This window comes from Pteronotus mesoamericanus, unplaced genomic scaffold (assembly GCF_021234165.1).
Source record: "Pteronotus mesoamericanus isolate MK-2021 breed Mesoamerican mustached bat unplaced genomic scaffold, CSHL_Meso_final scaffold_167, whole genome shotgun sequence".
In the NCBI taxonomy this organism is placed as follows: domain Eukaryota; kingdom Metazoa; phylum Chordata; class Mammalia; order Chiroptera; family Mormoopidae; genus Pteronotus; species Pteronotus mesoamericanus.
The window spans coordinates 32,835,999-32,863,652 of NW_026555308.1; the positions used below are offsets into that span (position 1 = coordinate 32,835,999).

Consider the following 27,654-nt stretch of genomic DNA (forward strand, 5'->3'; position numbering starts at 1 on the left):
CAAAGCTACATTAAACAAGCTTATGCATATCTGAAGACATTTTCCTCAATGTCAATTCAATTATCATTGTGTATGATAATTATCATTGGGTACACAAGAACCCATACACATCTCTAATCCCCAATGAAAGCCATATGCAACTCTACCTTCCAAAATTCTGTTTCTTCATGTGAACCCACGCTGCCCGAGTCACTTGGAATGAGCCCCGCAAATGAACTCTATGAATTATATCTAAAATAAGAAATTATTTTTATTATATTTTGTCAAGAATTCCAATAGACATGTCTCAGAAGCAACATAAGGAATGATTTACTTACAAGCACATGTTCATTTTATACCTAACATTCAAGATCAACTATTGTCACACCACTCTCTGAGTAAATATTTTTGCTTTTGTTCCAATTATGAAACCAATCAATAGTTCATGTGCTTTGCCTATAATTTGATATAATTATTGAAATCCCTGTACGTATCTAAATACAATGCCACCTTTAATGTATGCTTACTTTATATAAAAATTTACTAATACAAATATCCAAAAATATTATGTATATAGTTGGGACTCAATACAAACATTACAGCATAATCATAAACCACAGAGTTCGTCACCAAAAAATGTTTACAAAGTGCTCAGTATATCCTTATATCCCTTTATTCCCAGGGTTTGCATATGAGTTAGAGAGAACTGAGGGGTAGAGGTTAGAATATAGGGGAAGGGAGAGCAGGGGGAGAGAGAGAAGGAGGAAGAGGGAGAAGCCTACCTGTTTTTAAAGCTATTAATTTAATGAATAGAAAACCTGGGGAATTATCTAGATAGACAAAAACCTCTAGATTTAACTTTTTAACCCAATTTATTTACATTTAATTTGATTATTTTAATTACTAAATTTTTAACCATTCTTACTTATTTTTGTTTCAAACTGGGGCCTCATCAAATGTTTTCAAGTATATATTAGAATAATGTAAGCGTGAAAACAGGGCCCTGGCTGGTGTGGCTCAGTAGACTGAGTGCCGGCCTATGAACCAAAGGGTTCCTGGTTCGATTCCCAGTCAGGGCACATGCCTAGTTTGCAAGCCAGGTTCCCAGTAGGGGGTGCATGAGAGGCAAACACACAGTGACATTTCTCTCCCTCTCTTTCTCCCTCCCTTCCCCTGTCTCTAATAAATAAATATTTTTTTTAAAAAAGAAAAAGAGTGAAAACAGGAACTTAAAAGGGGGAGGGGTAGTTAGAAGTGGTGAGCTTAGAATAAAACCAGAGGAAGAAACATCCCAGCTCAACCAGAGCTCAAAGGAAAGTGCCAAGACAAGTTCTCTTTGCCAACAAATCTTATCATTCCCAGCTTTTCCTCTACCCCAATTCTTACAAGGTAAGAGGAAACTAAAAGCCCTTCTTTGCTTAACTCTAAGTCACATGCCTGGCTTAAAAAATCTTAAATTAAAGATATTTTGCTTCTTCCAAAAGAACTCTGGCAACATTCCCCAGTAGCACACACTATAAACAATGACTTAATTCAGCTCAGTTACCATGCCTGCCACTGTCCAATCACCATTGCTTGTTTTAGTTTTGATGGCCAATGAAAGTAAGAGCAAAGATGAGCAAACAGAAAAAAATTTTTTTTTCATAACTATGACTTCTTCATTATCTAAACTCAATCTTTGCAACATGGCATTCCTAATGAAAAATTTTTCTAATTATTAGACGCTTCAAAATTACATCGAGGTTCTCCCCACCCAGTATGAAGAGCTCCATCATTTTTAGTGCCCCGGACTCCCTTCCATATTCTACTCTTGCTTTTGAAATAAGAATCATACAGCCAAATAAGCATGCTAAAGGCTGTCAGAAAGAGTTGGTACTGCTGTAAAATGCTGACAAGCTCTTAAGGAAAAAGAGGGAAACAGATGAAAGGCACAAAATCCTTTCAAATAACTTCTGACAACTGATTTTTCGAAATTTCTCAGATGTTAAAAACATGCTATTTCCAAGTATCCGCTATTTTTAGTTATAAAGCTTATTCATCACTTACATTAGCAAAAGTAAATAAAAGCAAGTTTTAACTTAAATGTACAAATTTATCAAATACTAAAAGGCAAAATGGATAGGTATATTCCAGAGAGACATATGTTAAAAACTTACCCCAGTCTTCATCACTGATTCTACTAAAGGAACGGTCCCTCAGAATTCTAAAAAATTGGTATCATATCAGTTAGGGAAGGAGGGAATGTACACTTGAAAAAAAAACTCACATGCAGGTTACTTTATTAAAAATGAAAACAAAAATACTCACCCAGCATTGTTAACCACAACATCTACAATATAAAAAGATCAAAGTCACAAATACATAAGCAAGTATATTAATTTGCATTTGCTTAAATTACATTTATTTCAAAATTCGGATTTTTTGCCAAGGAAAAGTGTATATAGAATTGGTAAATAGTGTTATCAAAAGAAAACTTTATACTTAGAGCAAAAAAAAAAAATTTTTTTCATAAAACCACAGCAAACATCATCTTATACTGGTGCTTTGCTCTCATATTTACATATTCTACCTCTTCCTTCTGCTGAAATTCTATCATTCTATTTATAGAATTAGCTATTGCACAACTCTTAGGTTCTTAGAATTCAGTGCTAACCGCAAGCCATCTCCCATTTAACCTCAAAATTCTTGCAAAAAGTTAAAAGATTAAAGATTTTTTTCTTGCCACTCAAAAGTCAAAAACCTAAAAAGAAAACTATTAGAGTTAGAAACACATAACTGTATTCTTCTTACGAAAAAAAAAATATTTTTTAGGGTGAACCACCGTCACATATCTATTTTCACTCTATGACTTCACGCCTTTCTGGTCTCTATCCCTCTGTCACATCCATGCAGAAATGTCTCTTATAAGCTCAACCAAACATGACTAGAAAACTAAATATGCTAGACATGAAAGAGGGGAGTACATTCAAACTACAAAAAAAAAAGTTTTTCAGACTGTAAACATTTTGGGCTGCAGTAATATTTCTCTCTAGAATTCAATAATCAATCTCTTATTTAAAATATGTGGAACTAAACCAGGAAGATTATCTAGAGAAGAGAACACTAAATAATATATTGCAAATGCTTCTTAAAAATTAAGATTGTTTTTATACAGTTGACCCTTGAACAACATGTGTTTGAACTGCATGGGTCCACTTATATGTGAATTTTTTTTTCAATAAATATATTAGAAAACTTTTGGGAGATTTGTAATAATGTCAAAAAACTTGCAGACAAACCACATAACTAGAAATATTTTAAAAATTTAAGAAAAAGGTATGTCAGAATACATAAAATATATGTAGGTACTAGTAGTCTATTTTATCATTTATTGACATAAAATATATACAAGTCTATTACAAAAAGTTAAAATTTATCAAAACATGCACACACAGGCCATATGTGGCGCCATTCACAGAAGAGAAATGTAAACAATTGTAAAAATGCAGTACTATGTTCAAGCCAGTCAGAGAAAAGACAGTATCATATGATTTCACTTATATGTGGAATCTAATGAACAAATTGAAGTAACAAGCAAAATGGAGACAGGCTCACAGACAGAGAGCTGGCTGACAGCCCTGGGGGTAGCAGTCAGGGGGTGGAGAGATTGAGCAAAAAGGAAAAATGGACTCACGGACATGGACAATAGTGTGATGATTTCAGGGAGGAAGTGGGTATAAGGGAGATAAATGGTAATGGAAAAAATACAATAAAATTTTAAAGTAAAAAAAACATGCAGTATTAACTGCACACAATTCACTGTAGTACATACTGTATTATTGTAATAATTTTCTAGCTTCATCCTGTTGCTACTGCAGTGAGCTCAAGTGTTGCAACTATCAGCTTAAAATGCCATGTGATGCTCATCGCTCCACATGAGAAGTTCCTCTCTTCAGCAAATTGCATATAGCAGTAAAAAGTGATCTCTCACAGTTCTATTTTGCATTTTTTAGTGCAATACTGTAAACCTGAATGGAACCCATACAAAGTTTTACTACTGATGTTGGAAGTGCTCCTAAGAAGCACAAAATGTCATGACATTGTAAGAAAAAGTTGACTAGGTTCTCTTAGACCAACTGCCTCAGAGTCACACTGTAAAAAAGCAAAAACCTCTCTTCCGGTCTGCCACAAAACAGCAACCATGCGCGAGTGCATCTCCATCCACACTGGCCAGGCTGATGTCCACACTGGCAATGCCTGCTGGGAGCTCTGTTGCCTGGAACAAGTCATGCAGCACAACAGCCAGGTGCGATGCTAAGCAACAAGACCATTAGCGGGGCCGGGGGGTATGGTGAGATGACCCCAGCACCTTCTTTAGGGAGACAGGTGCTGGCCAGCATATGGACCTGAAACCCATGGTCATTGATGCAGTTCGCACTGGCACCTCCCACAAGCTCTCTCACCATGAGCAGCACATCACAATCAAGGAAGATACTGCCATTAACTAAGCACAGGGGCACTACACCATTGATAAAAAGATCACCGATTTCGTCTTGGACGGAATTCAGAAACCAACCAACTAGTGCACAGGAATTCAGGGCTTCTTGATTGCCCACAGCTTTGGTGAGGGAACTGGCTCTGGGTTTACCTGCTCATTGATGGAACATCTGATGATTATGGCAAGAAGTCCAAGCTGGAGTTCTCCCTTCACCCAGCCCTCCAGGTTTCCACAGCTGTAGCTGAAGCCCTACAACTCCATCCTCAACACCCCCACCACCCTGGAGCACTCTGTGCCTTCATGGTTGATAACAGGGCCACCTACGACATCTGTCGTAGAAACCTCGTGTTGAGTGCCCAATCTATATTAACCTGAATAAGATGATAGGTCAAACTGTGTACTCTATCACTGCTTCCCTCAGGTTTGAGGGGAGCCCTGGATATTGATCTGACCAAATTCCAGACCAACCTGGTACTCTTTCCCTAGATCTCGTCTGGCCACATATGGCCGTATCATCTCTGCTGAGAAAGCCTACCACGAACAGCTTTCTGTAGCAGATCACCATGTGCCTTGGGCCAGCCAACCAGGTGGTGAAGTGTGACCCTCACCATGGTAAATAATGGCTTGCTGCCTGTTGTATCAAGGTGACATAGTTCCCAAACATGTCAATGCTACCATTGCCACCATCAAGACCAAGCGTACCATCCCATTTGTGGACCAGTGCCCCACTAGCTTCAAAGTTGGCATTAATTAGCAGCCGCCAACTGTGGGTATGAGGTGGAGACATGGCCAAAGTACAGCGAGCTGTGTACATGCTGAGCAACGCCACAGCTAGTGCTGAAGCCTGGACTTGCCTGGACCACAATGTGACCTAATGTACGCCAAATATGCCTTTGTCCACTGGGACATGGGTGAGTGCATGGAGGAAGGGGAGTTTTCTGAGGCCCATGAGGATATGACTGCCCTTGAAAAGGATTATGGGGAGGCTGGTGTGGATTCTGTTGAAGGATAAAATCAGGCAGAAGAATAAAATTAAAATTTCACAAAGGTGCTGCTTTTATAGGGAGGCTTATTCTGTTTTAAACAGCAAAAAACTGTGGTCTGATCAGTTAATTTGTATGTAGCAATGTATACGCCAATATACAATTACTTGTCTATGCTTTAAAACACAGCACTTTGTTGCTACAGACCCAACCTGTCCATTTCTCTGATGGGTTTAAATAAAGTATTGTCTTAAATTTTTTTTTTAAAAAAGCTGAATTGCTTAATAGATTGCAACCATAGATTGAGAGCTGTAACTGCTGTTGCTTGCATTTCAAGATAAATAAATCCAGCATAAGGACCATTGTAAAAAAAAAAGGAAATTCATGAAGCTATCATTACAGCTATGCCAGCAGTCATGAAAACTTTACGTTTTGTAAAATAATTTTTTACCTCCTATTAGAAACACAACTTTTATGTGGCTGTAGGACTGCTATAAGAAAAGCATGGCCATAAACACTAATATAACTTAAAAAGCGAACTCATTATATGACAACTTTAAGCAAAAGGAAGATGAAGGATCTAAATCTGGAGAATTCAATGCCAGCAAAAGATGGTTTCATAATTTTAGAAAGAGGTTTGGCTTTCAAAACGTCAACGCAACAGAAGAAACAGCTTCTGCTGACCAAGAAGCAGCAGACAAGTTCCCAGATACCATTAAGAAAATCACTGAGAAGAAAGGATATCTGCCTAAACAGGTTTAATGCAAATTAAAGTGCTCTATTCTGGAAAAAATAAATGCCATTAAAGATATTTATTAGTAAGGAAAAGAAATGAGCACCACAATTTGAGGCAGGAAGGGATAGCTAACTCTATTCTGGGCAAATGCAGTTAGGCCTCAGGACTGCCCTTACCTATAAAGTTGCTAAATCCCAAGCCTTGAAGGGAAAAGAAAACACCAGCTGCCAGTCTTTTGGTTGTACAACAAGTCCTGGACAATGAGAACATTTTTCTGGATTGGTTTCAACAACACTTTGTCCCTGAAGTTAGGAAGTACTGTGCCAGTAAGGGACTGATTTTTAAAGTTCTCTGACTACTGGATAATACCCTTTACCACAGGGAATCCCATGAGTTCAACACTGAAGCTGCTAAAGTAGTGTACTTGCTCCCTAACATAATGTCTCTAATTCAGCCTTAATGTATAAGGCTCACTATACATGCTACTCTATGGAAAGAAGTGCCAATGTTATAGAAGAAAATCCCAATAGAGAGAAGATCATGGAAATCTGGAGGGATTATACCATTGAAGATGCCATCATTGTTATAGAGAAAGCTGTTGAAAGCCATCAAGCACAAAACAACAAATCCTACTGGAGAAAACTGCATCCTGATGTTATGCATGACTTCACAGGATTTATGACAGAGCCAATCGAGGGAATCATGAAAAAGATTGTGGATATGGCAAAAAAGGTGTGGGGCGGGGAGGATTTCAAGATAATGGATCTCAGAGAAATTCAAGAGCTAATAGACACGACACCCCAGGAATTAACAAAGACAACTTTATGACTATGAATGCGTCTAAACCAGTGCCAGACAATGAGGAAGGAGACACAGACGAAGCCATGCCAAAAAACAAACTGACATTACACAATCTGGGAGAAGGGTCTGATTATTCAAGATTGCTTTTGACTTCTTTTACGACACAGACCCTTCAATGACAACGGCACTGAAACTAAAGCAAACGTTGGAAGAAGGATGGTACCATATAGAAATGTTTTTAAAGAAATGAAACTGCAAAACAGTCAGATGGAAATTATGATGTATTTCCATGAAGTTACATTGAATAGTTGTTAAACTTATTTGTTGTATATCTGTGTGTCTGTGTGAAAATATAAGGCATGAACTGTATGACTCATTTTTGTGTCATATAGAACACCGTATGCAAGACTTGAATGAAGTGGAAAAACTATCCTGACATAGGCATAAGGTGAGTGATATTTAATATGAAATTAATAATGTGTTAATTTCTTACTATTTCATCATTTTGCTTTCACTGAATTACATCATTTTCAAATATAGCTCTCTCTAGTAATTGGAGAAACTGCGTATCAGCCCATCATCTCAGGTAAGTGGTTTTTAAAAAATGTAACATTTCAAATAATGTGTTATGAATATAATTAATGCTGTATTCCATAAAAATCTTATAACCATTCATTAGTGTACAGGCTAGGCAACACTGAAGTAATCATATCGATTACACCATAAAGAAATCATATTGCTACTTTTTCATATCTTTATACCTGCAAAAATGAATTTTTCACATGAATTTTTATACCTGCAAAAATGAATTTTTCACATTATCTTTTCATTTTTGATGTCTAGTGTTCATAACACATTTAACACTTACAGTATTTTGTATCATGTAAGATGAAATTAATGTAGGTACCGATAGACAATTCATCTTGTAAACAGATACAAACTTATCAGTAAATATGGTACATTTTCCCTCTCTCATGATTTTCTTAATAACATTTGCTATTCTCCAGCTTATTTTATTGAAAAAATGCACTATATAATACATATAATATACACAATACATGTTAATCAACTATTTATATTACCAGCAAGGTACCTGGTAAACAGTGGACTATCAGCAGTTAAGTTTTTGGGGAGTCAAAAGTTATGCATGGATTTACAACTGCTTGAGGTGTCGGCACCTCAAGCCCCTACATTGTTTCAAGGGTCAAGTGTATATAATTCATCTTAATTAATTTGCAACATTCTGAATTATTTTAATCTAAATCATTATAATTATCCAAAGGATTCCACTGGGTGCTCAATTGCCAAATATTGATTTATTTTTTATTTTATAAATGCATCTGGGGTATAATTAAATTATTATAACAAGGGTACTTAGAGAATGATTATAAGTTTTCTAAAAGCTCTTATATGCAGAAAAATATACAGCACACGCACATATATAAAAACTGTCATACTTCAAGCCCTTTGTGGAATGAGGTAGATTTTGTAATCAATTTGTAAAACAAACCTGAGGTAGATTTTGTAATCAATTTGTAAAACAAACCTAAATACTTGATCATCAAGAAAAAGGGAGTTTTTAAGAAGGTAGTAGCTGCTCTGTTAGCATCCTAAATACAAAGAAACATCACCTATTCTTCCAAAAGCATCCAGTGCTGTCTTCACAACCTTCTCTCCTGCTTCCACTGAATCTGAGGGAAAGAGAAAGGAGTACAAAACTTCAGTAATCTCTCTCAAAATGATTTCAACATTCTGTGGATCAAAGGACATGACAAATACCATTCACTCAACATAATGCATTTCTAAGAAAAATACATTTATATTGCTGGCACATAATAAATCAAAATATAGATAATCAAAATATAGATAATCTAATGTCACAAAAGAAATTTAGCCCCTAAAGTAATTCTTTAACCTATAAAAAAGGACGGGGGGGTAAGGAGGTACAAGAAGAGTATTTGGCAAATACTATCTAAAATGGCACTGTCTGTGAAGATGAAAATGTCCCATTTCCTCACTAATGCTGTAGCCACTAACCACGTGTGGCTATTAGAGTGCTTGAAATGCATCTAAATAACAAACTGAATATTTAACTTACTTTTAATATATTTTATTGATTATGCTATTACAGTTGTCCCAATTTTTCCACCTTTGTCCTCCTCTAGCCAGTACTTCCCATTCCCTCTGGCAGACCCCGCTTAGTTCATGTCCATGGGTCATGAATACAAGTTTTTTGCCTACTCCATTTCTTATACTGTTCTTAACATCCCCCTTTCCATTCTGTACCTACCAATTTGTACTTATGAACCCCTGCACCTTTTTCCTCATGCCTCCCTTCCCCCCTCCCAACCGATAACCCTCCAAATGATCTCTGTATCTATGATCTCTGTTTCTGTTATGCTTGTTTGTTTAGTTTTTTAGATTCAATTGTTGATAGTTGTGAATTTATTGCCATTTTAATGTTCAGTGCTTTGATCTTCTTTTTCTTAAATAAGTCCCTTTAACACTTCATATAATAAGGGCTAGGTGATGATGAACTCCTTTAGCTTTACCTTGTCTGAGAAGCAGTTTATCTGCCTTTCCATTCTAAATGATAGCTTTGCTGGATAGAGTAATCTAGCTTGTAGGCCCTTGCTTTTCATCACACTGAATATTTTCCACTGAAACTTTGCCAGCCCCTTCTTGCCTGCAAAGTTTCTTCTGAGATTCGCTGACAGTCTTATGGGAATTCCTTTGTAGGTTACTCTCTGCTTTGCTCTTGTGGCTTTTAAGATTCTCTGTCTTTAACCTTTGAAATTTTAATTATGATGTGTCTTGGATGTGGTCCTCTATGGGTCCAATTTGTTTGGGACTTTCTGTTCTTCCTGGACTTGTACACCTATCTCCTTCACCAAATTAGGGAAGTTTTCTTTCATTATTTTTTCAAATAAGTTTTCAATTTCTTGTTCTATCTCTTCTCCTTCTGGCACATCCCTATGATTTGAATGTTGGTATGCTTGAAGTTGTCCCAGAGGCTCCTTAGCCTATCTTCTTTTTTTTTTTAATTTACTTTTTTTCTTCTTGTTGTTCGGTTTGCATGTTTTTTTTCTTCCTTATGTTCCAAATCATTGATTTGATTCTTGGCTTCATCATTTCCACTGTAGATTCCCTGTAAATTGTTCACTGCAATTAGTGTATCCTTCATTTCTGACTAGATCTTTTTTATGTTGTTGAAGTACCCAATGAGTTCCTTGAGCATCCTAATAACCAGTGTTTTGAACTCTGCATCTGATAGTTTCCTTATCTCCATTTCATTTAGTTCTTTTTCTGAAGTTTTGTTCTATTCTTTCATTTGGCCCATATTTCTTTGTCTCCTTATTTTGGTGGCCTCCCTGTATTTGTTTCTACGTGTTTGGTAGGGCTGTTTTGACTCTTTGTCTTAGTAGTATGGCCAATTGCAGAAAAGCACACAGGTAAGTTGGATGGGGTGGAGCCTTAGGCAATTGCCAGAGCAGGGCAACCCATGTGAACCAGGTTGATGGAGTCTCAGAAGTGGTTCCTCCACTCTGTGGCTCTGCGTGGTGGAGGGCTCAGAAAAAGGGACAATGGCCACTGCCTGGCCCCTAGGGTTTTGTCCAGGAGGAAGCTGTTCCCCAGCACTTGCCCTGATGCCAGACACTTGAGTTTCTCCCTGTATGCTACTGGTGCCCTTCCAGCTGCTGCTCCAGTGCTGGAGCCCAGAGGGCGTGAGTCTGCTTAAGTCCTAAGTCCATTTCTGGACCTTCATGAGGAGACTCCTGAGAATCCTGCAGTTTCTTTCACTGCCCCAACCCCTGCTGATTTTTACAGCCAGAAGTTATGGGGACTTATCTTCTGGCACTGGAACCCTGGGCTGGGTGGTCTGGCCCATGCCTGGGATCCCTCACTCCCAAGATATCCCTCCTGATTTTTATCCACCACACGTAAGCGTGGAACCATGGTTCCATGTGTCTGCATCTCCACCGGTCTGGATGAATGTGACTTAATTCCTTGGTTGTTGGACTTCCATACAGCTCAATTTTCTGACGATTCTGTGTGATAGTTGTTTTGTATTTTAGTTGTTGGTTTTGCTATGGTTGTGTGAGGTGGTGAGTTGTGTTTACCTGTTCCTCCACCTTGACTGGAAGTCCTGAATATTTAACTTATTTAATATATAGGGTGTGGCAAAAGGAGGTTTACAGCTGTGAGTACGCAAAACACAGAGTTCATTCTTATATTTTTATTAATTATTGTATTGTTTTCCATATGAACTGTATACCTCCTTTTGCCCCACCCACCCAGTATATTTATATTTAAATAGCCCTATAAGCACTTCTGCTTAAGGATGCGAGTCAGAGTTTGGGAGGGAAGGAAGAAGGTGCATATTTAATTTGAAAAAGCATGTTCAACACTATACATATGGAAAATAAACGTACTGTTTTTGTAATACTAACCACAAAGAGTAAAGCTTGACAAAATAGTATGGCTTCATTATTTACTGCTAATCAAATGAGGAAAAGGGCGCATATCCCCAGAGTTCTATGTCAAATGGTCAGCTGTCAACTCAACATCACCATTGCTTCCTTCTCTCTGCAGCTTCAGGGAAGGATACAGGAAATACAGTTCCTTCCCTAGGGCCCACAGAGTCCTGAGTGAAATATGCCAAAAAGAGATAATCACCTCAAGTATGGAAATGTAGGAGAAGCCTGCAGATGCAGGCAGTCCTGTCAGAAGATGTAAGACCAGGAGCACATCTGGGTGAGCTCTTCAGAATGACCTGCGGCAGGTTGAGGTGGTCATCGACAGTTTCCCTGGCACGCACTCGCCAGCCCTTCCAATGGTTCTGTAAGCCTCTCATTCTCTGTATTAAAACCCTCACACCTGGAAAACCTAGAGGGGCTTCTGTTTTCCTGACTGAATCCTGAATGATAATGGGTGCATATCAAAACTGAGGCAAAGGGGAAGGCATGGAATTTTTAGTTTTATGAAATAGGTTTTCAAAACCTCCAAATTAAAAAAAAAAAAAAAAAAAGCTGAGAACGTTTTTCTAGATCCTTAATGTGGAAAAAAGATACTAAAATGTCTGTCTTATTATCCCCTCAAACACTCAACATATCATATGCTATTTCCTTTCCTCTAAAATTTCAAAATGAAGTCACTGGTAATCGACTTTAATCCCTGGCCCATAAAAACAATCTAATTTGCAGAAAAATCAGTAAGCCCTAGATTTTGAAAGTAAATCTATTCAAGAAGACTCTTTACAAATACTATTAGAATCAATACATCAAATGTAAATAAATATGATTATATTTGCTGTTTTTCTCATGGCTTTACTTTAATGCCTAACTTTGTCTCTTAAGTTTTTATAAAGTTAATAAATTACATATAGCAATGAATACTTTGCATAATGGAATATGGAGGCTGGGTCCAGAGAGCAGGCATTTCACTACTTATATGATATTACTCTTTAAAAATTTTTAAACAATTTCAAAAGGAGATTTTAATATTATTCTGTAGAAATACATAAGACTTTTTAGCTAAAACAGGTCCTTTAAGAACATGAACATATGCACAAATGTACCTACAATAATTTACTGATTATATCATTTGCTCATTAATAAAAATATTAAATAGAATGTTAGACTTGTAAAATAACCTACATCAAAAGTTTAAAATTCTCACATATTATATAAAATATGTAGCCAAACATCTTTGGCTGACCTAGATAAAGCCTAATTCCAGAATTACATTGGAATGTAGAGATTATTAATGTGTACAATAGCAATAGTTGAAGCAAAATTTTAAAAATAGTATAGTTCTCTCAAATACCATACCATAGTTGGCCACTGCTTTTCCGCCTTTCCTTCTTATTTCTTCAACAACCTTATCAGCAGCTAAGGAGTTTTTACCAACTCCCTTCGAGTCCCCGCCTAAATCATTCACTGCAATGCAATAACAAATAAACATGAATTCATTTCTAGACCTTCAAAGCATGAGCTATTATAATAACATTTCTGTATTTCTTTAGTCATCGGCCCAGTTCCATCCTACCCCATCCCCCATCTTACTAAACATACCATGGGGTATGTACATTCACAACATGCCTCTTTGTTTTTTAAATATAGATATGAAAAAACAATACAAATATTTAAACACGGATATATCATAAAATTTTTAGTTTTACACTGGTTTTACGTTTTAAAGAAGAAAAATAATATGATTCAACTTATCTTTAGCCAAAAAAAGAAAAAATCTAAGGATCACCTTAAGATTAAACACACACTAACGTATGTTTATTTGGGGAATTTTCCATTTAGTAGTTTCAGACTATGGTTACGGGCAGGTAACTGAAACCACGGAAAGTGAAACCATGAATAGGGGGGCTGCTGTACTCTTAAAAATTTGTTAAGAAACTAGATTTCACAGTAAGTATTCTTACCACAGTTTTTTTTTTTTAAAAAAAAAGATTAAACACACAATGTAAAACATTTTCTCCATGTCAAGAAAGTCTTTGTTTACAGGAACAGTGATAAAGAACAAGTATGATATTAAACTATTAGACAGAGAAGTAACTTTTAAGTTTTCATAAAACATACTATGCCATAGTCTACAATGAAAGAAATAAAACTATTAAAAGACATCAAAATCACAAACAGAATATGTGTTCAATCACTAATTTATACCATGACTCCATCTTTATATGTTTAATTGACCATGTTTACCACATATCTGCCTATATCCAATTACATAGATATAAACATTAATTGAGCATTTACTATCTACAAGGAAATCTTCAGAGGAACACACAGATGTATAAGAATGGTACATCTTAAAGAGTTTATAATCTATGAACACTGTAATGCATAGTAAATTTTAGCACAAAGTAAATAAAGACAAACATAACTAAATAATAGGAACAGATAAAAATTTACACAATAACTTAAGATAAAATTTATGAAATAACATGCAAAAACTAATGAAAAGATATACAGATCAATGCCAAAGTTGAAAAAGTAGAATTTAATAAAAACATTTGGGACAAAAAATTAATTCACATTGCAAAAAGATCATTTTGTAGGGCTGTTACATAGATTCTTAGCATTATTACAAAAAAATACTAAATAATAAATGGCATGGTTGTATATACTAATTTTAAAGTCTTTTAATATTAATTGATGATTACCACATCTAAAAAAAAATCTTTCTTATGAAGAATGGCTTTTTTAGATTGGAATGAGAGCTGCAAGTAGAGTTGGATGGTAAAGGAGAAAAACAGGTAATACAGAGAAAAAGCAAATGCCTATCTACATTTACAATTTAAATCAATGTGTTTTTACTTAACTTTTTTTTAAGGAAATAAGCTTTTCAAAATGTGAACTGGGATACATTTTTGTAACAACATAGTCTTATCGGTCTTCATGTAAAAAATGCTGCAAACACACAAAATAATGGAAAGAGGCTTATATTATTCTTCAAAAGATTTTTTAAAAAGTGGTAAGATTCAAGACTAAATTCCTATTAATTGTTTATTTCCATGGCAGGAAACAACCAGCAAAAAAAATCAAGATTTTAAAACATGCAGCTAAGAGTCTTTTAAGTCCTTTTTTTCACTAAGCAAGTGAAAGCTCAAAAGCAAATTAGAAAATGTGGTATTTAAGTAAACAATTGTTCCATTGTGCAATGAAACACCACCCCCACGTGGAAATGGTTCAAAGTGCAACCAGACATAGAAGCATTAAAGACTGAATGAATAACACTGAGATCAGTAATATGTGGTGAAAGAGTATTAGAATGGGTTTATTCAAAATAAGTCTCTACATTTGACAGCACAAAATTAACACTGACCTCATTCAGCCATCCCACTATCACCAGAGCTAAATTACAGGGATTACAACCTCAACTAGAAAAGCTGGTTACGTGCTGAAGGCCCGGGATAGAAACAATATGAAAAGTTTTGCAGCTGTACACAAGAGAAATCTTTCCATACTACGTGACACTGTTACCACTTAAATGTAGTGCTAAAATTCTAATAATATTAATAAATAATTTTTTTTAAATATCATTACCACCCTATACTGGTACATGTCTACTACTTTGCATTTTCAAAGAACCATTAAGTACACTCTGCATCTGATCTCCTCATAGCCTCGTAGGAACATTTGTTCCTACTTTCACAGATGAGGAAACAACCTAGGAAAGGTTAGATAACTTGCAATAGGCTCCAAGGTTGTATGAAATGGCAATATGCAGAGTACAACCTTGACCTACTATAATGCCACTCTGTTCCTCTAATACTGTAAGCAAGTTTCCTTTATCCTAAAAAGTAAGTAATTATTTCCACTAAAAAAAAAAAATCATATTTGTTGGGGGAAGGAACAGAGGAAATGATAAATCAGTCACCTCAAACAAATAGCTGTAAAACAAGTAGTAAGAACGGTAAAATGATGATAGTTAAGGTCAGAGTCTTCAGTCAAAACCATCAAAATAAGATATATTCATAAACCCTCCATTTATATTTCTTATTGTTTGCCTCTTTAAGTCACATTTTGTTTAGAGTGTTTGTCCTCTCTACATATTTTTTTTAATCCTCATCCAAGGGTATGTTTATTGGAGAAAGAGAGAAACATGGGTCAGCGGCCCCCACTACATGTCCTAACTGGAGACTGAACCCACAAACTAAGTATGTGCCTTGACTAGGAGTTGAACCTGCAACATTTTGGTGTATGGGAGGATGCTCCAATCAACTGACCCAGCTGGCCAGGGCCTTCTTATAGATGGTTAAGTGTCCCCGTATTTATAAAAGATTTTTATTATTTGTGTTGCAAATCATAAATTCCTTACTGAAATATTGAGATGGAAACAGAGGTAATACATTAGCATTAATATTACTTGGTAGCTTCACTTTACTGCTTCAATTTACTGTAGGTCATTCCTGCTTTTTGTTGTAGCTCAGTGCAGGGAAATTGCTCATACAGCAGTTTCCAGCTTCCCACTAAATTATCCAGGGTGTTCATGTTATAAGGCTTTATATTTGAAGAGCGCTTTATAACTACCTTTATAGATATTCATGTTCATATATTTATTCAAGTCAAGGATTTGTCACCAAATGAGCCAGATCTATTACCAATGACATACCTATAAACTATTTTTATTTCCAAAATAAAACGATGCTTCCAATTCTACAAAATTGGAATAACTTTTACAGGTACTGATATGTAAGACATCCTTTGTGCTAAATAACCCAAGAAGTATATAAAAAGATGGTAAGGGCAATATTATATTATGAATGTATTTATTTTAAAAAGGTTATTTACATTTTTTGTTTTTAAGACATGCAAATTCAAGAAGTCCCTTTTCACACTTGCTCTATCCCAATCTCTCCCAGAGGTAACTGCTATTAGTCATTTCTTGAGTGTCCCTCTAGACATTTCGATATTCTATGCTTGATACCTTTTCCCCATTTTGATAAAGTCTTCTGTGGCAAACAATAGCATTAAGAATAATTTCATTGGTTTTAGAACTGTGGGCCCAATGAGGATTTCTTCCTGTATTCTGTTTATGTTCTGAATGATAGCAAAAGTATTTAAAGTGACTTAAATATAAAATACATGTGCAGGGACTATTAAAGAACAGAAAAATTAACAAAATTTGCTATGGCAGGGAAAGACAAGCCTACTGAAAGCATAGGCTACTCTAATTGGGGACAGTGTCAGGTTTATCCTTAAGCTTCTTGACAACCAAGGAAAAAGGAGAAAACACAGTTGCCATGTCATTTTCCCAGTTTTGTAGAAAAATACATCACCCTAATTCAGGAGAAACCTTTCCAAGAACAGCCATAAATGTATCTAAATATTTGAAGGACTCAAAAATTTGGCATAGTTTAGACAGCAGTGTCTTAAATTTGGTCCTTTTAATTGATTTCCTTTGTTTCAACGACAAGAAGACATCAAAATTATCCTTAAAGTGAGAAGAAAATGAAAATGAGAGACTGAGTCATCCAGAATTCAGTGCTTGGATTTCTATTTACCCCAGCAATTTTAAACCAGTGTGCCACAAGAATTTTTAAAACCCACAATGCCTGACAATTTACTCATGGGCACTGACCTCTTTTGCCTTAAATTATCAAATTAAAAAATAACAACAGTCAACACAACAATAGCCGTCTGGTGTGAACAAATCACAATTTATACTGTTCAAACTGGGTGACTCAGTTGGTGGAGTGTCATCCCATACACCAAAAGGTTACAGGTTCAATTGCCAGTTGGGTCGAGTACCAGAGGACCTACTGATGTATGTTTCTGTTTCTCTCTCTCTCTCTCTCTCTCTCTCTCTCTCTCTCTCGCCCCTCTCTCTCGCTACCCCAATCTCTGAAATCAATAAACATATCCTCAGGAGAGAATTTTAAAAAATTACACCTATTTTTCTGTCAGATCAGCAAAAAGGTGTATTTTTTGGTGTGCTGCAGAATTTTAGTAATTAGTTTATGTGTGCCATGAGACAAAAAAGGTTGAAAATCGCTGTACTCACCATCTGGGTAATGTGACCCAGTCTCCTAGGTTTAAATACCACCTCTAAACTGAGAATATTCTGATTTATATACCTTCAACCTGTCCCCCCAACTATGGAGTCCTATATCCCATTCCTATGTAATATCTGCATCTGAATATCTAACAGGAATGTTTCCTTTCTGCAAGTGGGTCCCCCTTCAGTCTTTCCTATCACAGTAAATGGCCCTGCTATCCCTCTCTTAACATGCATCCCACATCAGTAAATCAGCAAATCATCCCATATCTACCTTCCAAATATATCAAGAATTTAACCGCGCTGCACCACCTCCATCTTTACCACCTTTCTAAAGCACTACCATTTATTATGTGGATTATTGCAGTAACCTGACAGGTCTCTCTGTTTCCACTTTCTTTTTTTAATAAAAAATTATAAGCACGCACAAGAAGATGTGGTCATTGTACACATGGCTCATTTAATTATAAGATGACAGGGAGGAGATTGAATATGGTATGTGGGGGTGGGCAGGGCAGAGTAATGGGGGGGAAATGGGGACAACTGAAACTAAACAAAAATAAAAAAAAGATGGAAAACACAAGTGCTTTCTTGTAGTCTTTCTTCTTGTGTCATATAAATTTAACTTATTCACTCAGTTGGCATACACGTCTTGACCGACTACTAAGCAAAGCTCTATATGTACCAGGGCCTAAGGCACTTTTCTCTAAGTATCTCTAAGAGAAACATGATTTACATAAGAGGGCCAGATGCCCCACCCCGAGTGAACAAGACCTCAGGCTCACTTTGTCATATCCAGTTCCTGAGCACAGCACCTAGCATTGGCTTCTTTCTTTTCCTTTTACAAAGGGCTGTAATTTTTTGTGTCTTTTAATCCCTACCATAATTCTGGAAGTTAGGTAAAGTGGCTACTAATATTCAGGGAGGTCATATAATTAGGTAGTGAAGCCAGGATTTGAAGCCTAACCTAACTTCAAAAGCAATTCACTTTCACCTGTACAACTCACCTTTCAGCTATCATGATCACACAGTTGTTAAAAACACAGGATCTGATCAGACTACAGGACCTTAAGACTCATCTTTACCAGATATGCAACTGCAGCACAGGAAATAAATCATATCAATCTTACTTTAAAAAACTAATTCCAATTACTCAAAGGTGTTACCTCTTCCATTCAAGAATAAAAAACTTTCTGCCTTTCTTACTGTCAAAGAAAAGATTCTTCTTACTATAACACTTCAATCACTGCATTCATGTCAAGATAACAGATAATACCAGAAAACTGGACATGGCTCACCCGCTGAGGAAGCCTCAAAACTATTCCATCCCCTGTATTTTCTTCATATATGTGAAACATTTTCTGAAAGATGTAATTTATACAAAACTAAATGTCACCTGTTATAATGTCAGGCAAAGGCTTAGCAGTTGTTATACCCAGCTTTAAATATCCTGTGTTTTACATTATGGAATATAAAATACAGCAGTCGTATTAACAAGAAGTTAGAGACTATATGTGATGCCCTTAACTTTGAGCGTTGCCAAGTGATTTTCTCTGGCTAACGAAATGTGAGTGGAAGTGGCACGTCGCTTCTAAACAGAAGCTTTCAGAGCCACTAAGTGGATCTATTGTTTTCCCTCTGTCCCAAGAAGAGCAATGTCCCAGATAGATACTGCTCCTTCACCTGGGATCCTGGAAGATACACAGAGCAGAGACACAGCTGACCAGAAGCAGAAAGGTCACATAGGCATGAAATAATCCTTTATTATTGTAAGCCATTTAAATTTGTTTGTTAATCCAATTTAAGCTAACAAAAATTGACTTACAGTTGATTTATAGAAACAAGCCACTGTATTTCCTAAGGTCTTACTTCTTACTGGCCTCTGAGGTAGTCATAGATTTATCTGATTAATCCCTTTTCCACAAACAAGATACTCTGATGCCATAAGATCCTAAATTTGCTCATTCCTCTTTACTATATTTTGCTTACTCGAGGGGAAAAAAATGCTGAGCAGAAGAAAAATTAACAGGAGAAATGTTAGCACTTGTGATGCAATCTAGAAACAGGGTATCTGTGTTCTAAAAAGCTAAAGTAGAGGGCAGTTGTGGTCAGGAAAGAACACATCCAATTCGTGGCCAAAAGAGTTGAGACTAAAAGGCAGTAGAAATCATTACACACAAGTTTCACATGGATTGGCTTCTCCCCTAAGCAAAGTTAAATCTGGCTCTCTCAGCATAGTTTGGCAAATATTTTTCCAAGACACAAATTTTCTACCTTTTTGGACTTTAACCAGCACATAGTGCAATAGCATCTTTAAAGCAATGACAAAATAAATACACACACTGTCCCTGTTTACCTTTTTCTTAGGACTCAAAACTCCTATTAGAATTTAACAAAAGTCACAAATATAGGAAAACTGATCCCCACAAAAACACATTGCTGTAAATTTTTCATAAAACACATTTATAACCTAAAATTATATCTTGGTCACAGCAACAAAGAAAAATAGAAATTTATTCAACCAATCTCACCAGCCCTGCCTCCCCAAAAAAGTCAAACAATAAAAAAATAAAAATAAATAAAGTTCCTTCTTTGCATAAAGCAATATTCTATGTCCTTTAGAAGATAAAGCAAGGTCCTTGGACTTACAGAATTCAGTAAAAATAAATTAAAAATTATAAGGTAAAACTATTAAGAAACATACTGCAGTATAAAAAAAGAAAAGAAAAAAGCAGTAACAACATGTGTCATTAGGCCATGACATGAAATATTCCTGGAAATTTGACATAGAGGACCTAAACTATACACCCTCTAGACAAATACAACAATGTCAAAATGTGTCCTTGCCACAAGAGGCAGACTGGATTAACAGACATGGGCTATGGTCTTAAAAAACCAACATCCAAAGTCTCTGTACTTTCTATAAAGATAAGTTACACATCCACACAGAGGGATAAGAGTATATTTAATGCCCTGCTTAGGTCTTCTTTGTTTGGAAAATCTGGTTTCTTGCTTACTCCTTTGTATATCTCCATAAACAAATAAGGGAAAATGTGTCTACATGTTTTCTCTAGTAAGATGTAGGAAAACTGGGATTGGGAAGTAATTGTCGTGGGCCAACAATTTTACCCCAGAAAAGACACTAATAAATACTGGGCCATAACACCTACCCTACCCATCTACCCTGTGCTGAACACTCATTCAGTTATTGCCTACAAGGACTTGGCTGTAGACAAATCTGCTCCTATGTCCACACCACTACCAAGTACATCAGTCCAGTCCAAACCATTTAATTACTAAAACCGCCCACATGTGGGATTTTTCAGTGTAGCACTTCCAACTCACCCCTCATAAAACTCAAGCAACTACCCCTTCAATGAAAAATTTTAAAAATTGTAAAAAGCTTCCATTTGAAAATTTTTGGTTAAAGAGATTTAAAATAAAATTACTTAGGATTCTCTGACTCTAAACTTCCAGTTCTCAAAATGCATTTATGTCTTAATCTTAGCAATATATTTACAATTAGAGATTTATCTTGCCACAGCCTTCTATCTTCAAAAATTATAGGACACAATATACCAAATGCAATAATTTCCTTTTATACAATGAATGATATTCCATCTTTATCGATTTTGTTAAGTTTTGCAAATTCTGTGAAACTAATTTACTTTAAAAAGTAAGTCATAAAGTGAGTCTCAAGGAGGAAAAACTTTTGCTGGCAGAAGAAAAAATTAGTAATAAAATTTGACCTTCACAAATTAATTGATGTAATGACAAACATGGCTGGTTTGGGAAGATCATAGTACTTCAGCTACCAGCTACTAATTAAAAAGAAAAAAAAATATCAACTTACCAACCACTGATGCTCCTCTTTCAGCAAAAGCCAGGGCATAGGCTCGGCCCAGTCCTAATGAAAAACAAAATAATCAAAAAGTTGAGCAACTGTTAGCACAATTTTTGAGGGTCCACTCAACTCAATCCCTATTTTAAAGTAACTGGTAAGCAATTAATTAATTACAATGTCTTCATTTGTATTCTCAACCTGTATTTCTAGCCTCTTCATTTGCAGAGGTTAGAAAGCTTAAAAATGTGTTTTCCACCTATTCTATCTCTCATTTCCTACCATTCAACTTAGATGGTAGGATTCCACCCATTAAACATATTTGCGTGAAATCTGGATAAATGAAATGAGGCAGAAGCCACCTTACTGTGACTTCTACCTGTTGCTGCTGGTTAAGAATCTGATTTCTTAAAGCTTCCTAGGTATTAAGAATCAGTGGGTACAGCAACAACTTCTTGCTCTAGCCCTCTAATCTCTCTGGATGACAGCTTCCATTTCCTACATTCCTGCTATCCAGTGATGACTTGGGCTGTGGCAGTTTAAATGGCAGCTTCACAAGGTGTGGCTCCAAATGGACCACTTCTGTATTGTTCCACAAGCCATTCCAAGAGGAACTGCCTAGAATACAAATGGCTAAATTAAATCTTTTCCTGCTCCAAATATCCAGTGATTTCTATATCTTGCACTGGACTTTAATGACACAGTCATCAAATACACATTGAATTCTTAATTAAGTAGTAATTAAATATTTAATTCCAACTCAAAGATATAAGGTATAAATCTATACATCCAAAATGAATATATACCTATAAAAGTTTTACAGGTACAGAATATCTCAGAAAAAATATATAACGCTGGCAATCAGTGTTTACCTCTGGGGACCAGAACTGTGTGACTAGTAACTAAGGGTGGAAGGCTTATTTTTGAATTGTTTAAATTGTTTTAACATGGACACATTTTTAAATTTAAATTAGCTGATAAATGGTAGTTTAAATTAATTGATAAGTAAGCATGCAAATAACAAATTGAGATGGCTAGAGTATCAGGCTCTTCAAAGAAATTTTAACAAGTGTTCCTAAATGATTTTTCGTTTTGTATGGCTGGAGTATCAGGACCCAAAATATAAATTAAAGATATCACCAAATAATTTATCTTAAAATTTAATCCACTCTAAGTGAGAATTTGGTCAATATAATTCAAGTCTTCTTACATTTTATCAGATCAAAGCTGAAGCGCTTGTTCTAAACACGGGTTTTTTAGATAAACCAAATATTGATGATTAGAATGCAAAAAATTATACTAACAAAATCGTTAGGTGAAAGGAATGGGGTAGGTCTCTAAGAGACTGACTTCAGTTAATCATAGAAATGCCTCCATTTACAACCAAGCAATACAGTTCTCTCAAATGACATATCAGTGATCTCCCTTTATCATAAAAAGAACAAACAGTACAAAGGGATGACTCACATTTAGAGCTGGACAGAGCCGGTCTGCCCAATATTTCATCACGTTACTCAAAACACACAATTTATAATTTACGAATTGTTTATATCTGGGATTTTCCACTTAATACTTTTAGACTGAAGGTAACGGAAATCACGGGTAAGTGGGGACTACTGTGTAGTGCTTGTCTTGATAAGCATACAAACTCAACAAGAACTCTTAGATGCCCTCTTTTTACACAAGACTGACTTTCCAAAGGCAAGAAACTGACAGCCCTACTCCTCTGGGGGTGTCAATCTGAAAAGCCTCATACTCTAGCCATCTCAATTTGCACCTAATCGCTCTCCCGCAACCTTTAAAAGACCTGAGAAAGCCTAAGAGAGTCTATGGGCAGAAGAGCAGCAATTGGTGCGCAGAGACAAGCGGCAGTTAGGACTTTACCTGGCCCTGCAACCCACAACGCACCCCTGCCTGTCTCCTCCCGCAAGACCTGGGCCCGTGGGAGAGTCCCCAGAGGAGAGATGGGTGAGCGGGCTACACCTGACCGTGTCACTTGCAGGTGTTCCTGGCTCCCCACTCAAGGCTGGCCAGCCCCACCTCTCCCTCCACAACAAATTCGGTGCACCGACCGCAGCTCTTCTACGTCCTCCCACCCTGCCGCACCGGGTCCAGTCCCTCGCTCCCCAAGCCGCTTCCTCCCCACCACACTGAGGCCCGCAGAGCCCCGTGCAGGGCAACAGCTGTCGCTACTCACGAATCCCGGGCCCACACAGAGGGGCTCGCCTCTCCAGCCTTCACGTGCTCACCTCCGCCGGCGCCGGTGACCACTACCACCCGCCCATCGAATCTCAGTGGCAAGTCCATGAGTCCTGCTTGCAACGACAAACACACACACAGACAAGCAGAACCTCTGGAGGCAAGACTGCGGGACCGGATAGAGACAAGCAAGGGCAGAGGTAGGCAGGGAGTGACCTGCCAGTTTCGGGAAGGAGACGGACGCCGTTGTTTTCCAAATGCGCCTGCGCAGTGCTCCTTGGCCCTCTGGGAAATGTAGTCCGGCGTATCTCCACCGGGCAAGAGAGCCTGCCGGAGAGGGTGCGCTCGGAAAGGCCATTTCTCCTTCAGGAAGTAGTTACAGGAGAAGCTGCTGAGACCTGTGTGGTAAAATGGCTCCCTTGGCGCCTTGAGTTTATCCACTCACCTGTTGTTTTGTCACTCCCTCAACAAGAATTTTCTGGATTTAGGCGCTACTCTAAAGAAATAGGGTGCAGCCCATATCCTTAAGTAGCTTTCAAAATAGTTCCTAAGAGAGAATGGCACCCTTACCAATGGGTAAAGATTTCTCAGAATGTTATCCCTGGACTTTCTGCATAAAATCATCCGGGAACTGTCACAAAATGCAGAGTCATGGACCCCCATGATGACCTCCTAAAATACAATCTCGGGACAAAGAAATTTTAACAAGTGTTCCTAAATGATTTTTCGTTTTGTATGTTGATAGCAGTCCTATGATATGTGTAATCTGTTAAACAAAGGACAAGTTTAGAGGTGAACAGTAATGTCCTCCGGAGGTTGTCAAAGGTAAACCTTCAAAACAGTGTGGCATGATAAAGACGCAACAAATGTGTTTAAGTCAGTTAATGGTGCCAAAATAAACGGGTCCTATCCCTGCTGGAGAGACATGGGGAAACTTTCCAAAGGAGGTGATACACAAAGTACTTTAAGAGGTGAACTCTGCAAATAAAGGCGGACTACAAGCAATGAAAATACTAGCTAGATTGGGGAGGAGAGGATAAGGCCTCAGAAGCAAGCAGAATCAGTAAGATCACATTTAGATGTTTTAATTTAGTGTGGTGGATGACTGTTAGCAGGATTACTCCAGGGAACATCGTTATATCATGAAGAGAAAGAGGTCACGCCTAAAGCTTTGGGCCAGGACCTCAGCCCCCACACTGCCACCTCCAACCAATGGGCCAGTTGCCTGGAGACTGAGACCCCCTCTCAGCCCCATGCTGGTACTTCTCTGTAGCCACGGCACCCACTGCTCTCTGCAAAGGCAAGTCCACCCTTGGTTCAGACCAAAGACCACATTCTTTGTTTACTAGCCACGAGGAAGACCTGGAGGTATAGACCATGGACGTCCTGAATCCCACCTGAATCAAGATGCAAAAGGGACACTTGCACACAGCTATATGGGAATCCTAGGTTCAAGGGTAAACCTGTGAGACATCTCAGTAGACTTTGGTCTCCACACCCCTGCTTCTTGCAGAGAAAGCTGAAGTAGCTACGTAATACAGCAGACCCAAGTTTCCTCAAGCTAGATCCCACAAGGAGGCCTAGTGAACTGTGCACTGGCCCTTTTTCCAAGCTCCACCTGGCGAAAGTGCACAGAAGTCTTTGTCAGGATATGTTTGGATCTTGTGTTGTAGTGTTTTCTGTTTAATCCCATAATCCTGTTTTTTTTTTTAATTTAAGTTAAAAATAAAATGGAAAAAAAGGCTGTGTATATTATTTCAATTTTCATAAATTTAACTGCAGAATCAAACCAGTTGTAACTTACCATGAGGTGCCCTCAGCCACAGACCTGTGATGGAGAACAGAACTGAAGCTTTCTCAGCCACTTCTTGGAGCCAGCACTCCATTTCCCAGACTCACAACTGGGGACTGCCTAGTCCCAGACTAAAACCAACATGTATAGGTAAATACAAGTGCCTAACACAGTACGTGCCCAAGTAAACATGTCTTGAGTATGAATGAGAGACAATACAGATTTAGGAATTTCAGTCATAGAAGTACAGTGAGGTGTGTAATTTGAAACACTACAAAAAGTGTTGCTATACAGGGGTGGGCAAAAGTAGGTATATAGTTGCTTGTATGGAAAAATAACAATTCATAGATAATAGCATAAGAATAAACTTTTGCATACTCACTACTGTAAACCTACTTTTGCCTACTCTTGTAGAAGTGTAGATTATTTTCTCTAATGGTCTCATCTTGCTCTCAAATCCTCACTTTTATGGGAAGGGAGTCAGAAAAGGAAACTTTAACTTACCAGAAAAAAATAACTCAGCCTGGAGTGTGGAGGAGGGTGATGGAGGAGACAACTGGTGATGGATGGAGACTTTACTTGGGATGGTGAACACAATACAATGTGCAGATGATATTTTGTGGAATTGTGCACCTGAAACCTGTATAATTTTACTAATCTGTGTTACTCCAATACATTCCATTGAAAAATAAAAACTTGGTCTGTTTGGTGTAAATGTTATCTTTTGGGATTTCTCCCTCCTTTTTCTCATAGCCTATATTTCACCTTAACATAGAGGAAAGCGTTTGGCAAGAATAGGGGTAGTCCTCAAAGCCACACTGTCCTCTCCTTCCCTCTCCACCCCCCAATCTACTGAAAAGGCTGTAGCAGATAAAACTTGCAGTTTATTTTCTCAGCATAATTGAAGGGTCTCAGTGGTCCTCAACTCACCTACCCTGGGCCCCACCTCAAATCTATCTAGCCTCTGAATCATTTACATTAGTGTGTGGGCCTCAATATTCTGAGAATCTGCTGGGCATTATGTCTTACCCTGTGAGCTGGTTTAGCAATTTCTATGTAAGTCTAGGCATTTCAAATTTTAAACTTACTCACATAAAATTTTTTAAAAATCAACAAAAATATGCCAACCAAGAGCCAAGGGAGACAGTTGTAGGATCTTCGGCTTGCTCATCACACAGACCAACAAGAAGGCTACTGCCATTCCGCTGCAGTCACCCTATGATGATTCAAGGTCACTTGCATGGCAGCATCTTCTCAGAATGAAAATCTATCTGGTGACCCATCTCTTTAGGTCTTTTCACTGACCCATCTCTTTAGGCTGGGGCCAGGAAGGGGACAAGTAGTGTTGGGTCCCTGAAGAACCTAGGGCAACTATAGCCCCTGTTATCTACTTTCCTAATCTTTTTATTCCCTTCCCAGTAACAGTTCTACTTCATCTTTCCTGCTGGTCAGAACTCCTCCTAAGTTTGTCCTCCCCAACTTTATGAATGTCTCTTTTCTGAGGGGTCACTTTCTAAGAAGAAACTCAGCTTTACAGCTTAGCCCTGAGGCTGGGAGTATATAAAGGGATATTACAGTAAAACAGTATTTTCTTTTTTGCTTCTCAGTCTCTGAACCTGCTTTCAGTTGTTGGAGAATACAGTACCTCTATTTCCTACCTCAGAGGCTGAATATACCAGATACCTTTCTAGCTTCCCTTGCAGCTAGGCATAGCACATGACCTAAGTTCTAACAAATCAGATGCTTCTCCCGAGGCATTGAATTGGGGTGGAATTAAAAACTATACCACCTCCATTCTGGTGATAAATGGAGGAAGCAGCAATGGTATCAGGTCTAGTGGAATTGGGCAACATTCAATGGCAGTAGTGTCAGAGGTGCAAATTGCAGCATCTGGTAACCAGCTGCAAGGATAATAGTATCTTCACCAGACCACCCGAGCCATGATTTGGACATGGTTACTGACTGCAGGGGCTCTGAAACCTACCATCTGGCTTCCTGCAAATTCCATCAGCTGTCACCGAGCTGCAGCTGATTTGAGATGGCAGCTGCACAAGTTGATTTAGCACTTGAAAACCATGGTAGCTGAGTTTATTTAAAAAGCAGATTCATTTGGGTGTCAATACAGGCTTTCCAGGACCACATACTGCAAAAGTCAGGATCAAGTCTTGGATGGAAATACAAATTTCTTTCCTGAGGTCACAGAAGCTCCATAGGAGACCCGATCCTGCAAAGCAGCTGTACTTCGTGTGAACTTCAGACCCATTGTTGGCACCTCTAGAACGAAGCACTTTAGAGTTGGCTTTTTCTCAAGCTCAAATTAGTAGACAG

The 27,654-nt window shown here is 37.6% G+C and overlaps 1 protein-coding gene across 1 annotated transcript in view; it reads right to left on the reverse strand.

Moving 5' to 3' along the window:
* Window positions 1-23,797, reverse strand: part of HSD17B4 (hydroxysteroid 17-beta dehydrogenase 4) — an 84,070-nt gene extending 60,273 nt beyond the window's left edge. Inside the window, exons 1-7 of the mRNA XM_054589910.1 lie at window positions 23,585-23,797; window positions 21,348-21,401; window positions 12,808-12,915; window positions 8,608-8,667; window positions 2,287-2,308; window positions 2,136-2,182; window positions 147-231 (exon numbers count right to left, since the gene is read on the reverse strand). Of these exons, the coding sequence (XP_054445885.1) occupies window positions 147-231; window positions 2,136-2,182; window positions 2,287-2,308; window positions 8,608-8,667; window positions 12,808-12,915; window positions 21,348-21,401; window positions 23,585-23,642 (434 nt within the window). The 5' untranslated portion in view covers window positions 23,643-23,797. The remainder of the gene's footprint in view (window positions 1-146; window positions 232-2,135; window positions 2,183-2,286; window positions 2,309-8,607; window positions 8,668-12,807; window positions 12,916-21,347; window positions 21,402-23,584) is intronic.
* Window positions 23,798-27,654: the final 3,857 nt, after the last annotated feature.